This window comes from Macaca nemestrina, chromosome 12 (genome assembly GCF_043159975.1).
Source record: "Macaca nemestrina isolate mMacNem1 chromosome 12, mMacNem.hap1, whole genome shotgun sequence".
Lineage (NCBI taxonomy): Eukaryota > Metazoa > Chordata > Mammalia > Primates > Cercopithecidae > Macaca > Macaca nemestrina.
Genome location: NC_092136.1, coordinates 19,745,709 through 19,760,001, shown reverse-complemented (window position 1 = coordinate 19,760,001; position 14,293 = coordinate 19,745,709). Strand labels below are relative to the sequence as shown.

Below are 14,293 nucleotides of genomic sequence, written 5' to 3'. Positions count from 1 at the left end.
AACCAAGCAGCCTCCCTGGAACGGGTGGCATCGGGAGAGCTGCGGCGAGTGGTGGAGGGGACGGGCGCTCTGGGGGGGCAGCCGCTGATTGGCTGCGGGGAAAGGGGCGTGGCAAGGGTGAAGCAGTGGGCCAGCGGATTTATGGTACCCTGAGAATAGTAATAGTAATGCTTTTTGTTTGTTTGTTTGTTTTTTTTTTTTTGAGACGGAGTCTCGCTCTGTCGCCCAGGCTGGAGTGCAGTGGCCGGATCTCAGCTCACTGCAAGCTCCGCCTCCCGGGTTTACGCCATTCTCCTGCCTCAGCCTCCCGTGTAGCTGGACTACAGGGGCCCGCCACCTCGCCCGGCTAGTTTTTTTTGTATTTTTAGTAGAGACGGGATTTCACCGTGTTAGCCAGGATGGTCTCGATCTGCTGACCTCGTGATCCACCCGTCTCGGCCTCCCAAAGTGCTGGGATTATAGGCTTGAGCCACCGCGCCCGGCAGTAATGCATTATTTTATCTAATCCTCTCCACCAGATATCACCAGATGAAGAAAGCATCCGTTTAAGAACGCCCAGCCAAAATTTGAGTGCTGGTCTTTTCTGACCTCAGAGACTAGGCGGTTTCTTTTTATTCATTTTTTTTTTTTTAACTTTAATTTTCTTTTTAGAGACCAGGTCTAAGCATTACACCTCACCAGGAAACCACAGCCTTCCTTCCACTGCCTCACCCCACCCTACTCCATAGCTTAGTTTTCTTCTCTATCAGGTGGGGGATTAGAGCTGCCCTCTACTCACATCAAAGAACGACGACGCAGGGAAAGGTGACCAGGGAGGAGGTGGTCATGGGCATTGTCGACATCATTTCTGGCCACCCTCTGGGTGCCAGGCTTGCTTACCCTCCTCCCAGCAACCCCAAGTTGCCATGAACTGTTCACAGATGGGAAATTAGAGGCCAATAAGGAGGGGAAAGGATTTGTCCCACATGGCACAGCAAGGCACTGGCCAAACGGGCCACAATGCAGGTCTCCAGTGGCAGTGACCTCTCTCCTACTGCCCACAGCCCACAAGAACTGTGACATGTTGAGGCTCCTTGGTCATGAGGCCAGTTAGCAACTGGGATTAGGACCTAGGCTTGGGGCCCTCAAGGTGAGGCTCCTTCTCCTTTCCTCTGCCCCACCTTGTTTTTTGTTTGTTTGGTTGTTTTTGAGACGGAGTCTCACTCTGTCGCCCAGCTGGAGTGCAATGGTGCAATCTCAGCTCACTGCAACCTCTGCCTCCCAGGTTCAAGCGATTCTCCTGCCTCAGCCTCCCAATTAGCTGGGCCTACAGGTGCCCGCCACCACGCCCAACTAATTTTTGTATTTTTAGTAGAGAGGAAGTTACACCATGTTGGCCAGGCTGGGCTCGAACTTCTGACCTCAGGTGATCTGCCTGCCTCAGCCTCCCAAAGTGCTAGGTATGAGCCACCATGCTCCAACATCTTAATGAACTTGTTCCTCAAACCTCCAGGTTGGCCACTCTTCCAGCCCTCCCTCTGCAGCTGTGGAGAGGGTGTGGAGGGAGAATTTGAGGTTCTTCAGCACTCCTTGGGCTGGAGGTCCTGTTTCTGAGGAGAGCAAGGTGTGGAAGGGAGAGGGGCCGACTCCCCAGGACAGAATAGGTAGGGGCTTGGGCTGGAACCAGTTTCTCCTCCCTCCCTCCAGAACTGGGAGGGGGAGCATGGGCCCAGCCAGGTTGGCAGCAGCAGGTCTGCCTGAATTTCCTCTCTAGATCCCAGGCCTGATTAGGCCCCAGAGACAAAGAGTTGCCGTGTGTGCAGGAGGCTCCTAGGGTGGCCCTCCCCTGCTCCCTGGCCCCCTGCCTGGACTTGGCCGTCTTGTTGGGCTGGAAGGATTCTTGGGCAGGTTGAGCTGTATCATATCTCCTTCAATTTGCCCCAAGTCACAGGGGAAGAGAGGTAGACCAGTCCAACATGTACAGATGAGAGTACCAGAGGCCCAGAGAGGGAGCCTCACTGGTCTAAGGTCATACAGCAAAGTCCTGGGCAGAGCTGGGTCAAAATGGGTCTTAGGCCAAGAGGAACAGCACCGTTTATATGCCCAAACTTGTCTCTTTCTCCCTCCACGCCCCTAGAACAACCCCTTGGGGGCCTAGAAGGCATCTCAGCACTTCAGTTTCCCTGAGTGGTGAGGCTGAGCCAGAAGAAGGGCCAGCGTTGTGAGTGACCACAGTGAGATCTGCAGACCCAGCTTCCTGCACTGACTCCCCCGGCCCCTTTACTGAAGACGAATCCTGGGCCAGCCCCCAACTGTGTGTGTGCTCTACCTGGTCCCACATGGTGTTTGTTTGTTTGTATTTAGAGACAAGGTCTCTGTCACCCAGGCTGGAGTGCAGCAGTATGATTATGGCTCACAGCAGCCATGACCTCCTGGGTTCAGGTAATCCTCCTACCTCAGCCTCCCAAGTAGTAGGCGCATGCCACCACACCCAGCTAAGTTTTGTATTTTTTGTAGACATAGAGTTTGGCCACATTGACCAGGCTAGTCTCGAATTCCTGGTCTCAAGCAATTCACCCGCCTTGGCCTTCCAAAGTGCTGGGATCCCTGGCCTGGTCCCACATGTTCAACCGCCACAAACAGTCTCTGTTGAGGGTCCTGGAGAGGAAATCACGTTCCCCCACCCCAACTTTAGGCTAGAGATGAAGGTCAGGGAGGCTGGAGGCTCAAGCTCCAGATGCCTGAGTGGCCCTTGCATGGCCCTTCTCAATTCCCGGGTGTACAAGGAGCCGCCATCAGTCTCCATAGCAACCATTATCCCTGCTCTCCAGAGACCCAAAGCCTGACCTTCCCCATCTCCCAGAGGAAGGCTCCTGGCCTCACAGAGGAGGAGACTGGGGTCTCAGGCTGGGCTGCTTTCCACAGCTGCTTTTGAGTTTGCCTCACTGTTTGCAGCCAGAAGTTGGGCAAAGGACACAGCCTGAACCCCCTTTCCAGGGTCATGGGAGGGAGATTCTCATTCCAATCCACTTTCCACACGTATTGAGCACTTGGTATGTGCAGGCCCTGGTTGGGCACTGGGGACTGGACAGACAAGGTTCCAGTCCGGTGAGCAGCTTACATTCTGGGAGGCAGACCAGCAATAAACAAGCAAACAACTTCAACTTTCCATGAGTGCTAGCCAGCCCTGGGAGGCTCCACTGCCAGAAGGAACGTCAAGGGCACGTCCTGGGGCGGGAGACCCTTCCGGAGGAGGAGCAAGAAAGCTGCTTCTGCAGCGCTGAGCCTGGGGAAGGGGGATGAGTGGGGCCGCTTGAGACGGGAGGAGCCGAAGGGTGTTCCTGTCTAACAGGTCACTTAAACTCTCTGGGGGAGAATCAGCCCGCATCATAGGATTAATCGAGGGTAGTTAAACCCTTAGCACAGGGCCTGGCACGCTGTTCTGGTTTAGGGTCCAAAGCGCCCTCCACCCCTTCCCTGGCCTGCTATGGGGTGCGCGGGGGAGAGGGAGGAAAGACGAGCTCCAGGCCGGGGCGCCCCGGCACAATCACGACGATTTGGACAAGAGTGGGGATCCCCGGCCCAGCCCAGGCAGTTTAGGCCGCCCGCGTCTGGGGCCCCTCGCCAGCTCCCGGGCGGGAGGCGGCCTTCACAAGGGCGCTTTGTCCTGGAGGCGCCGGCAGGGCCTGGCTAGGCCACCTGGACTGAGAGTGGGGGAGTTAGGCGAAGGCCTCAGGTGCCTGGCGGCTCTGGGGCAGGTGTCGGCCGGCTCCGCCCCTGTCCCCGGAGCAGGTGTCCCGGACCCCTGCGGCCTGCATTCCAGCCCCCTCCCCCTCACTCGTGTCGAGCTCCGGCCGTGTCTTTGATCCCCGGCCCGGGGACACTGGCCCCTCCCCTTGGGGAGTGAGGGGAGGAGACGGGGCCCCAGAGCGGGGGCAGGGCAGGTAGCGGGGCCTGGGCCTTCGCGGGTGGCTGCTCCAGCTTCCCCAGCCCTCCCCGCGTCCTGGTGGGAAACTCAGCCCAGAAGGAGTCTTCGGGGGCTCCTCGCGGGTTGGGGAACCGTCGGACGCTGGCGCAGGGGGCGGGGCAAGGACCCCGGGGGGGTCACCCCGCCCCTTCGCGCTCAGCCCTGCCGAGGTGAAACCTGAGCCCAGGTCGGGGGCGGGACCGACCAGCGCCTCTCTCCCGGTCCCCGCACCCTGGCCGAAGGCGGCGAGCGCAGGGCCCGGCCGGGGAGCCGCTGGAGCAGGTGAGGGAGGGCTTGGCGCGAGCCGTACAACCCGGCCGTCGGGCCCCGCCGCCCAGGGCTGAGTCTCCTATCTCTCCCCTCGGTCCGCAGGGCCCGCGATGGAGCCTGCAGCCCTGGGTCGCGCCCCTCCCTGAGCGCCCCCGTCGGCGGCCATGCTGCCCCGAGGGCGCCCCCGGGCGCTGGGGGCCGCCGCGCTGTTGCTGCTGCTGCTGCTGCTCGGATTCCTCCTGTTCGGTGGGGATCTGGGGTGTGAGCGCCGCAAGCGGGGCGGGCGAGCCGGGGCCCCGGGATGCTTCCCCGGCCCGCTCATGCCACGTGTCCCCCCAGACGGGAGGCTGCGGAGAGCCGCCGCCCTCGACGGAGACCCGGGGGCTGGCCCCGGGGACCACAACCGCTCCGACTGCGGCCCGCCGCCGCCGCGGCCGTCCAAGTGCGAGGTAGGTGCGCGCGGCCCCGGCGGCGGGAGTCCCGGGGCGCCGACCCCCAGCCCAGCCTCTTGGACAGCTACGAGAATCACAACACCTGGCGTCTGTCCAGCACTGGCCATCCGGCTGGGGCGCGCCTCGGACGTGCAACTTCTCTGCTCCCGACCTCAGTTTCCCCATTTGAAATGAAGGGTTGGCTCCTGCTGCCCCGTCAGCACACTCTTCCCGTCTCTGCTGCGGGGTGGGGCAGCTCAACCATGGGTCCTCACCGCCTCGCGAAGGGGGGCCTGCTGCCGACCTGGGCGTCCCTCCCCAGCTCTTGCATGTGGCCATCGTGTGTGCGGGGCATAACTCCAGCCGAGACGTCATCACCCTGGTGAAGTCCATGCTCTTCTACAGGTACAGCCAGGTGTCCGTGGAGGAGGGTCAGGAGTGGGGAAGGGACAAAGTCTGGGACACGCTGCTGGTCTCAGAGCTTCAGCTTCCTCATCTGTGACGTGGGGACAGTGTCCTCTTCCTCCCTTGAAGGGCAGTTGTAAGAACATCCTGAGCTGGGCATGCAAAAGCTCTTTGCAGATGGCGCTTCCATCTGTACGCCCCTCAGGGTGGGGCTGTCCCATGTTGCTCCTGCTGGGGCCTCTTAGGCTTCCTCTCTGCCCACCCAAAAGGAAAAATCCACTGCACCTCCACTTGGTAACTGATGCCGTGGCCAGAAACATCCTGGAGATGCTCTTCCACACGTGGATGGTGCCTGCTGTCCGTGTCAGCTTTTACAACGCCGATGAGCTCAAGGCAGGGGCCCAGCCCTTCCCCGCTCCCCCTAGCTGTGTCCACCGCTTTCCTCTCTCCAGGGCGTGGTGGGGTTGGAGAAGAGAATCCTCAGTCCCATCCACCTACTGAAGCGCAAACCCCTCTCTTTTTGGGGTTTACCCCCTCTCCTCTGTGTCACTCCAAGCATGTGTTCTGGTGCTCATAGGCCCCTCTGCCATCTCATCCCCTGCCTTTCCCCCACACAGTCCCAGGTCTCCTGGATCCCCAACAAGCACTACTCCGGCCTCTATGGGCTAATGAAGCTGGTGCTGCCCAGCGCCTTGCCCACTGAGCTGGCCCACGTCATTGTCCTGGACACGGATGTCACCTTCGCCTCTGACATCTCGGAGCTCTGGGCACTCTTTGCTCACTTTTCTGGTGAGAGGCCTGGGAGCCTGCCTGGCCTGCCCACGACCCCTGCATCTAGCCCTGAGCCCAGGTCCTGTGGCAGCCTCAGCTCCCTTACGCCCTCCCCTCCCAGACACGCAGGCGATTGGTCTCGTGGAGAACCAGAGTGACTGGTACCTGGGCAACCTCTGGAAGAACCACAGGCCCTGGCCTGCCTTGGGCCGGGGATTTAACACAGGTGGGGACAGTGGTGAGGGGAGGCAGGGGGGGTGGTCTGCTGGTCCTTGGGCCCCTGGGGTTGGGTGGGGCAAAGAATGCTAGGAAGCCCCCCAGGAAGAACATTGCTGTGAAAAGAACCCTGGATGAAGAAACAGACAGCAGTTCCAACAGTCCTGTGTGTGCTGGATGACTTTGGCCAGCTCTCCTGCTCCCTCTGAGCCTCAGTTTTCTCGTCCATTAAATGGAGGATAATTTTAACAGCCCTGGGCTCACCAAGTGTGAGAAGAAGGCCATGGATGTGCTCTGTAAGCTGGACAGCGCCTCCTCTTCACCCCCAAGAGGATTGACTGTTGACAAAAGTAGTCTATGAGCAAGCTGGGTGCAATGGTTCATGCCTGTAATCCCAGCACTTTGGGAGGCTAAGGTGGGAGAATCGCTTGAGCCCATGAGTTTGAGAACAGCCTTGGCAACATAGTGAGACCCTTGTCTCTACAAACATTAAAAAATTGGCCAGGCGTGGTGGTTCATGCCTGTAATCCCAGCACTTTGGTAGGCCAAGGTGGGCGGATTACTTGAGGTCAGGAGTTCGAGACCAACCTGGCCAACATGGTGATGTGTAGATGGTGAAACCCCATCTACACTAAAAATACAAAAATTAGCCGGGGGTGGTGTCACATACCTGTAATCCCAGCTACTTGGGAGGCTGAGGAGGGAGAATCACTTGACCCAGGAGGCGGAGGTTGCAGTGAGCTGAGTTCACACCACTGCACTCCAGCCTTGGAAATAGAGCGAGACTCTATCTCATAAATAAATAAGTAAATAAATAGAAAGAATAGGTGTGGTGGCATACCTGCAGTCCCAGCTAGTTGGTGGGGATTGTGGTGGGGTGCTGACGTGGGAGGTTTGCTTGAGCCTGGGAACTCAAGGCTGCGGTGAGCCATGATTGTGCCACTGCACCACTCTAGCCTGGGTGACAAAGCAAGACCCTGTCTCTAAAAAACAAAACAAAACAACAACAACAAAAAACAAGTGGTAGTCCATGATCATGTCTGAACAGTCAGAAAATACCAATAAGTCAAAAAACAAAGGACACCTTCATGACCCCCATGTCCCCCAGGAGCTGGTCGTCCCAGGTGGGCATGACAGCATCTCTTCATTGGCAGGTGTGATCCTACTGCGGCTGGACCGGCTCCGGCAGGCTGGCTGGGAGCAGATGTGGAGGCTGACGGCCAGGCGGGAGCTCCTTACCCTGCCTGCCACCTCACTGGCTGACCAGGTCTGGGGAAGCCTTGCCGGGTGGGGTGTGGCAGGCTGGGGGCTGGGGTGTGATGGGTGTCTCTGCTCAGGACATCTTCAACGCTGTGATCAAGGAGCATCCGGGGCTAGTGCAGCCTCTGCCTTGCGTCTGGAACGTGCAGCTGTCAGATCACACACTGGCCGAGCGCTGCTACTCTGCGGCGTCTGACCTCAAGGTGAGTGGGACAGGAGGCTGCATGGTGGTGGGGGGCCATGGATGGGGACTCCTGCTTCCTGCTCCCATGGCCCCAACACCCTCCCGGGTCCCAGGTGATCCACTGGAACTCGCCAAAGAAGCTTCAGGTGAAGAACAAGCATGTGGAATTCTTCCGCAATTTCTACCTGACCTTCCTGGAGTACGATGGGAACCTGCTGCGGAGAGAGCTCTTTGGGTGCCCCAGCCAGCCCCCGCCTGGTGCTGAGCAGGTGCGAAGGAGCTACCTTCCCCTGCTCCTCTCTGCTTTGGTGGGGCCCAGCCTTGTCTGGGGGATGTGTCATTCTGCCCTACCCCTGGTCCTTGTCACCCCTTATCCCCTCAGTTGCAGCAGGCCCTGGCACAACTCAACGAGGAAGACCCCTGCTTTGAATTCCGGCAGCAGCAGCTCACTGTGCACCGTGTGCACGTCACTTTCCTGCCCCATGAGCCGCCACCCCCCCGGCCTCACGATGTCACCCTTGTGGCCCAGCTGTCCATGGACCGGTGAGGGTGCAGAGGGCAGCCCAGGGAGTATGGCATGGGCTGGGTTGGACATTTCTGAGAGGGGGTTCCATCTGGCAGCCTGATGCTGTGGTAGTGAGCTGCCTGGCCCTCAGGGAGTTCCAGAAGTTGGAGACACTGGATATGGTGGAAAGAGCTTGGGCTCTGGAGTCATTCAGATGCCCGGAGCTGTCCGTCGGTCGCTGTGGGACCATGGGCAAGTCTTCGTATCTCTGGCCCTTTGTTTTCTCTCTCTAATGAGAAAGTACCCACCTGGTGGGGGTAGTTGTGAAGATTCAATCAGATGGGCTCTGTAAGTATTTGAAGGGTGCTCAGTAAGTCACTTGAGGAGGTGGCAGCAGCAGCTAACTGGGGCGGTTTTCCAGGCCTCCCTGAGCTGTGCAAGAAGGGCAGAGCTGTGCTGACCTCCCCCTCCCCATAGGCTGCAGATGTTGGAAGCCCTGTGCAGGCACTGGCCTGGCCCCATGAGCCTGGCCTTGTACCTGACAGATGCAGAAGCTCAGCAGTTCCTGCGTTTCATCGAGGCCTCACCAGTGCTTGCTGCCCGGCAGGACGTGGCCTACCACGTGGTGTACCGTGAGGGGCCCCTGTACCCTGTCAACCAGCTCCGCAACGTGGCCTTGGCCCAGGCCCTCACACCTTACGTCTTCCTCAGTGACATTGACTTCCTGCCTGCCTATTCTCTCTACGACTACCTCAGGTGGGCCAGCAGGCAGGGAGGGGAACAGTGTATGGGGTAGATGTGGACAGGGCACACGTGGGACCCCAGGCTTCCATGTCCCTGCTCCTTTCTGGGCCTCAGTGGCCTCTGTCAAGTGGGGTTTGTATTAGGCTGTTTCTCTAGGCTGTCAACAGGGAAGCCAGGGCCAGCTTCAACAGCAGCTCCACCTGTGGTTGTATCCACCCGTCGCATTGGACAAGATGGCCCATGGTGGACGGGTCCTGTGGCTAATGCCCTGATGAGGGTCACTGGCCCAGTCCTGGAGGCTCCACTCTTCTCCCCTGCTCATGGGTGCTCCTCCTCAGGGCCTCCATTGAGCAGCTGGGGCTGGGCAGCCAGCGAAAGGCAGCGCTGGTGGTGCCGGCATTCGAGACCCTGCACTACCGCTTCAGCTTCCCCCATTCCAAGGTGGAGCTGCTGGCCTTGCTGGATGTGGGCGCTCTCTACACCTTCAGGTAGGAGAGGCTACTTCTCTGCCCACTCCACTCACTTGCCCACACTGGCCCCCACTACCCACAAGCTCCTAGCCTCAGCCTGGCTCCCACCTGACCCTGCTGCACAGGTACCACGAGTGGCCCCGGGGCCACGCACCCACAGACTATGCCCGCTGGCGGGAAGCTCAGGCCCCGTACCGTGTACAATGGGCGGCCGACTATGAACCCTACGTGGTGGTGCCACGTGACTGTCCCCGCTATGACCCTCGCTTTGTGGGCTTCGGCTGGAACAAGGTGGCTCACATTGTGGAGCTGGATGCCCAGGTGAGGAGGGCAGCTTGCTGCCACCACCTTTGATTCGAGCACCTCCAGGTCCAGGGAACTCATGACACCTGCATGGGGGACCACACTGCTAGGCGGCACTGTTAGAAATATCCTCCTTCTGTAGAACTAAAATCATCTGCCCTTTGGCCCTTGCTTTAGCTCTCAGGGGCTACAGGGTAAGCCTGTTTTCGGGAGCTGCACCTTCCCCGCAGGCCAGGCAAGCCAGGCAGCCACTGCTCCTCTGCCCCACCCTGCAGGAATATGAGCTCCTGGTGCTGCCCGAGGCCTTCACCATCCATTTGCCCCATGCTCCAAGCCTGGACATCTCCCGCTTCCGCTCCAGCCCCACCTATCGTGACTGCCTCCAGGCCCTCAAGGACGAATTCCACCAGGACTTGTCCCGCCACCATGGGGCTGCTGCCCTCAAATACCTCCCGGCCCTGCAGCAGCCCCAGAGCCCCGCCCGAGACTGAGGCTGAGGCTGGGCGGGCACTGCCCCTTGTCTTAGCATTGGGCAGACACCAGGGCAACCCGGCCTGCCCTCCACCATCCCTGCTATTTAAATTATTTAAGGTCTCTGGGAAGGGCTGGGGCGGAGCATCTGTGGGGTGGGGTCTTCCCCTTGCTGCTATTGTTTGGCTGGGGTCTGGTCTCCCTCTGCGCCAGCCAGTTTGGGGCTGGTTCCCCCATCTTCAATCGTTCATCCCTTTTTCATAATTAAAGTTTTAAAAAATCCTTTTTGTGTTCCTCCTGGTTTGGGGGAGCAGGGGCACTCTGGGGCTAGGGTGTCAGTGCATAAGGGAGGTGCTACATCCAGCTGGGGTCACAGAAGGGCCTGGGCCCTTAAGGGCAAGCACTCCCCCAACCCTCAGACAGCCAGTCAGGGAGGGCAGAGGCTGGGACTGGAATGTGTCCTGCCCACCCTCCCCTGCCCCAAACCCAACACCAAGAGGCTGAGAGGCTTTATTTGGCTTTATTTAGTAAAATGTTAAAATAAATAAATACAAATTGATCAGCTGCTCTGTATCCCCCCCACCCCCTCAAAACAAAAACCAAACAAACAAAAACAAAAACTTTGAAGCACAAAACTCCAAATACAAGTCTACCAAGACTGAAATCACAAAGGGCATGGACAAGAGACAGGGTTGGGGTCTGGCTGGCTCTTCTCTGCTAGGAGCTGGCTGACCTCTGGCCTGCCCGTCCCACCCCGCCTGACTGCAGCTCACCCTGGGCTGAGGACCCACGGACATCAGAGAGAGGTGAGGGCCCAAAGGCTGCTGGGGAAGGGGTAGGGATCTGGGGTCCTCAGGAAGAAAGGGCCTTGTGGGAGGGGGTGCCAAGTGGAACTGGGGAGCCCTGCTTCCGTTTAGAGGAGCTGTTTTTCAGAGTTCCTACCCTGGCTGTCTGGAGGGCAGCCCCAGCTTCCTGCCTCTCACTTTAGCAAGGGGGCCAGAAGACTGCCCAGGGCCGCCCACTCCCGTCTTGGAGAGGAGCTGACTCAGAGGACAGTCTAAGTTAGGGTGAGAATGGGAGTCCTGCTTCCTGCCAAGGGTGCCTGGCCGAGGGACAGGAGCACCCAGCCGAGGGACAGGGGCGAGGTTCACACAGAGCAAAGTTGCCTCCACTCAACAGAAGCCACGGGATCTGGAGAACCCAGGCCCTGGAAAATGCACCTGGGCCACCATCCATCCCATTACCCTAGGAACCTTTTGCCCCTGGGTAAAAAGTCTCCTAAATTCAGCCCTTTAGATAAGTAAGAAGGACCATGCCCTGTAAGGGAATGAAGAGAGGAAACCACGAAGAGCGTGTGAGCCGAGAGGTGAGAGCCCAAGGGAGGCTCTGATGGCCCCGAGAGAAGTATCAGAGGTGGCTGGAGAGGCAGCCGTGCATGCGGAGATGGAAGTGCGCTGCAGACACGGTCACCCTCAGGGAAACAGCTGTGTGCAACCGCCCCCATGCACACTGCCTATTGGGCCTGAGCCAAGCAGCAGCAGGGACAGAGAAGCAGACATTGCAGGGAAACCAGGCACACGATGGTGCCAGCAGGAGGCTGCCAGGGCGACCCCACCAGGGACTGCCCCTAACTGCCTCCCTATGTCAGGTGCAACCAGCAGGCTTACCCCAAAAGGCCTGATAAGGAAAGAATAAATCAAAACCCCAGATGAGCTCAGCACAAGTGAGACAAGACCCAGTAGGCTCCATGAAAGGAGGACCCACAGGCAGCAAGAACGCAGAGGTGGAGATGACAGCAACATGGCCTCACTGTCACCAGGGTGCAGCGCCTGGTCAGGAGCTGGCAGAGGACTCCCAGTCATCACTGCCACCAGGGCGCAGTGCCTGATCAGGAGCTGGCAGGGGACTCCCAGTCAGGGCCCAGTGGGCAGCCGCTCCAGCTCTCTGAAGTGACTGCAAAGCCAGCTGGTCTCAAAAGTGGCTGTCAGAGCAGCTAAATTCTGGGCCATGGGGAAAGAGCAGCGGAGGGAAGGAGGAGGAAGCAACTGGAGGTGGCTAGGGTGGGGCAGTGTCACGAGCGTATGTCTCAGGTGGTCACAGGCCCCCCAGGTCTGAGGGAACAGTGAAGGGCAGGGAGATTGAGTGCCGGGGCCTCTTCTTTACAGTAAAGCGGTGTTTTGGAATTTGAGTCCAGAATGTAGGTTTGGGGGCTGGGTTGCATCTCATACTCCATACTAGCTGACTCCCAAAACAGCTCACATCTGAATGTCAGGAAGAATCCACAGCCCAGCTGCAGGTGAGGTCGGAATGTACTCGACACTGCTGAGGGCGGCAGGCAAAGCCCTGGTCAATTCCTAGCCCTGTCCCCCCAACCCCTGAGACTCCTCAGGCAGCTCCTCTCCGAGCAAAGGCCTCTAGTGATGATGGCTTCCCAACTTCTTTCAGAAAAAGGTAAGTTAGGTGTTGTGTGGCAACCCCCAGATGGGCCCGGACAAGTTGAGGGGAAGAGCTCTAGACAGGGCAGACAGCCTGCTGCTGGTCTCTGATCCTCTGCCAACGATTCCTCCAACTAGTCCAGGCATCTCCAAGGCTCCCTGACTAGACACAGCACCTCGGTTTCTGAATGAGAAAAGCGAACTCTCCCCCTCAGCCAATCAAGCAGCCAGGGCCTAACTCTGAGGCCTGTTCAGTCAAACTTAATTCCTTCTTCTGAGGCCCTTGGGAAGATGAATGGCGACGGCTGATAGGGATGAGACACATTTTCCTCTAAGAAGTGTCTCTTCTCTGTTCTATTTGCTTTCAGATCTGTCTTTGTCTCTCTGGGCCTAACTGGGTGGGAGAGAAGCCGATGGGACCGTTTCTACCTCTCCTAGACTCTGGCCATTCCCAGGGCCTGGAGTGGGCTTGGGGGAGATGCTCCAGCAGGGCCAGGGTACAGAGCCTCCACCGCCCTCCCATCAGCCAGGGGCACGCAAGGGGCAAAGGTCTCCAGTGAGAGCACGCATCTGACACAATTTACTTCTGACGAGCCAAAATGAGACAATGGTCTGAGCCTTTCACAACCCTGGTTTTCCCAAGGAGAGGCCACAACCAGCCAAGCCAAGGCGAGCGCAGTAATTCTAGCCAAGGATCACCCAGGAGGTTTGTGGGTGGGTGGAGTGGAGTAAATTTCTGGTGCCTGGAGCCAACAGGCAGAGAAAGGAGCAGGAGTCTCAGACCTCTCCCCAAAGGCAAGACAGAGCGAAGTCCACGCTGGGGCTCTGTCTCAGAGACATAACCTCAAAACATGTCACTCCTCCTCTGTTCTTTCTAAGCACCAAGGACTGATGCAGCCAGCCTGCACTCCCGCACCCTCCTGTCACGGCCAGGGTGCGTGCGCACCACTGAGCTCCGCTGGCCAGTTCCCTCGGAGGTGTCCCCCAGGCACTCATAATGCTGGTGGCTGAAAGACCAAAAGCAGCACCAAAGGAAGGGATCTTATTTAGGCACCAGCCTTTTGCTCTAGCAGAATCTGAGAAGACCACGGGTAGGGCCCTGATACCATCCACACTTCCATTTGGGCTTCACAACAGGAGACAAGATCCCTGCACCAAGAAGAGAGCACGGTCTTTTCTGAGGAGAGAGAAGGGTGGGGAGCTCCGCCTCTGTCCTTCAAGGAGACTGGCCCACCAGTCTAGAGACACACACACGGCAAAATGTCATTGTGATCAGCAGGGTCTGTGCTAAAAAATTATAACTACACGGCATTTTCTCCAGTTCTGACACCTTTTTAATAGAAATCACTGTTTTTAGGAAACAAATAGCACTTTTGTAATTTTTTTTTTACAATGTTTCTTACCTTCATCTTAATTTAAGTAACACTAGGAAGACCTCAATATCTTTTATTTTCCTTTTAATTTAAAAAAAAGTTGTTTTTTTTCCCCAGATACAAAGATTTTTGCCCTTGCATAAAAAAACAGTGCCCGAACGATGACACAAGGACTCACAAAGACTCACGGGACCTCACTGACACTATGATTCCTACTCTACCATGCAAGGTCTCGGCTACCCTTAAATGGACTGTCAGCCTGAAAAACAGCTTTTCTATTCCTTATTTTAGTTTTTGTTACCAAGAAAGTAAAATGAACAGTAAAATAAAACTTTCCTTAAAGAAAAAAAGAACAAAAACAAAAATTAAAAAAAGAGAAACGTCTCCATTCAATTCACACACACCTGGGTCGCGTGCTGCTTCACTCAAGATCTTCTCTTCTTATAAATATAGAAAAGGGATGGAGCTTGTTTTCAAGTAAAATCACTGATTCACCTTTTTTTCCTTCC

General features: G+C 57.5%; 1 protein-coding gene across 4 annotated transcripts; it reads left to right on the top strand.

Moving 5' to 3' along the window:
* Positions 1 to 4,021: 4,021 nt before the first annotated feature.
* On the top strand, positions 4,022 to 10,258 carry LOC105471652 (LARGE xylosyl- and glucuronyltransferase 2). Of its 4 annotated transcripts, none has more exons than XM_011724230.2 (14): positions 4,022 to 4,228; positions 4,319 to 4,665; positions 4,970 to 5,052; positions 5,322 to 5,445; positions 5,670 to 5,841; positions 5,945 to 6,049; positions 7,194 to 7,306; positions 7,377 to 7,502; positions 7,597 to 7,752; positions 7,866 to 8,026; positions 8,466 to 8,744; positions 9,071 to 9,220; positions 9,328 to 9,523; positions 9,781 to 10,258. In XM_011724230.2, exons 2-14 carry the CDS (start codon positions 4,381 to 4,383, stop codon positions 9,994 to 9,996), a joined length of 2,166 nt encoding a protein of 721 aa, XP_011722532.1. In that variant the 5' UTR covers positions 4,022 to 4,228; positions 4,319 to 4,380; the 3' UTR covers positions 9,997 to 10,258. The 4 variants fall into 4 exon arrangements, with proteins under 4 accessions (XP_011722532.1, XP_011722533.1, XP_011722531.1 ...); XM_011724231.2 differs by lacking the exon at positions 4,022 to 4,228 and having other exon boundaries at positions 4,319 to 4,462; positions 4,556 to 4,665; XM_011724229.2 differs by lacking the exon at positions 4,022 to 4,228 and having other exon boundaries at positions 4,325 to 4,462; positions 4,556 to 4,665; positions 8,596 to 8,744; positions 9,781 to 10,252.
* The last annotated feature ends 4,035 nt before the right edge of the window (positions 10,259 to 14,293 follow it).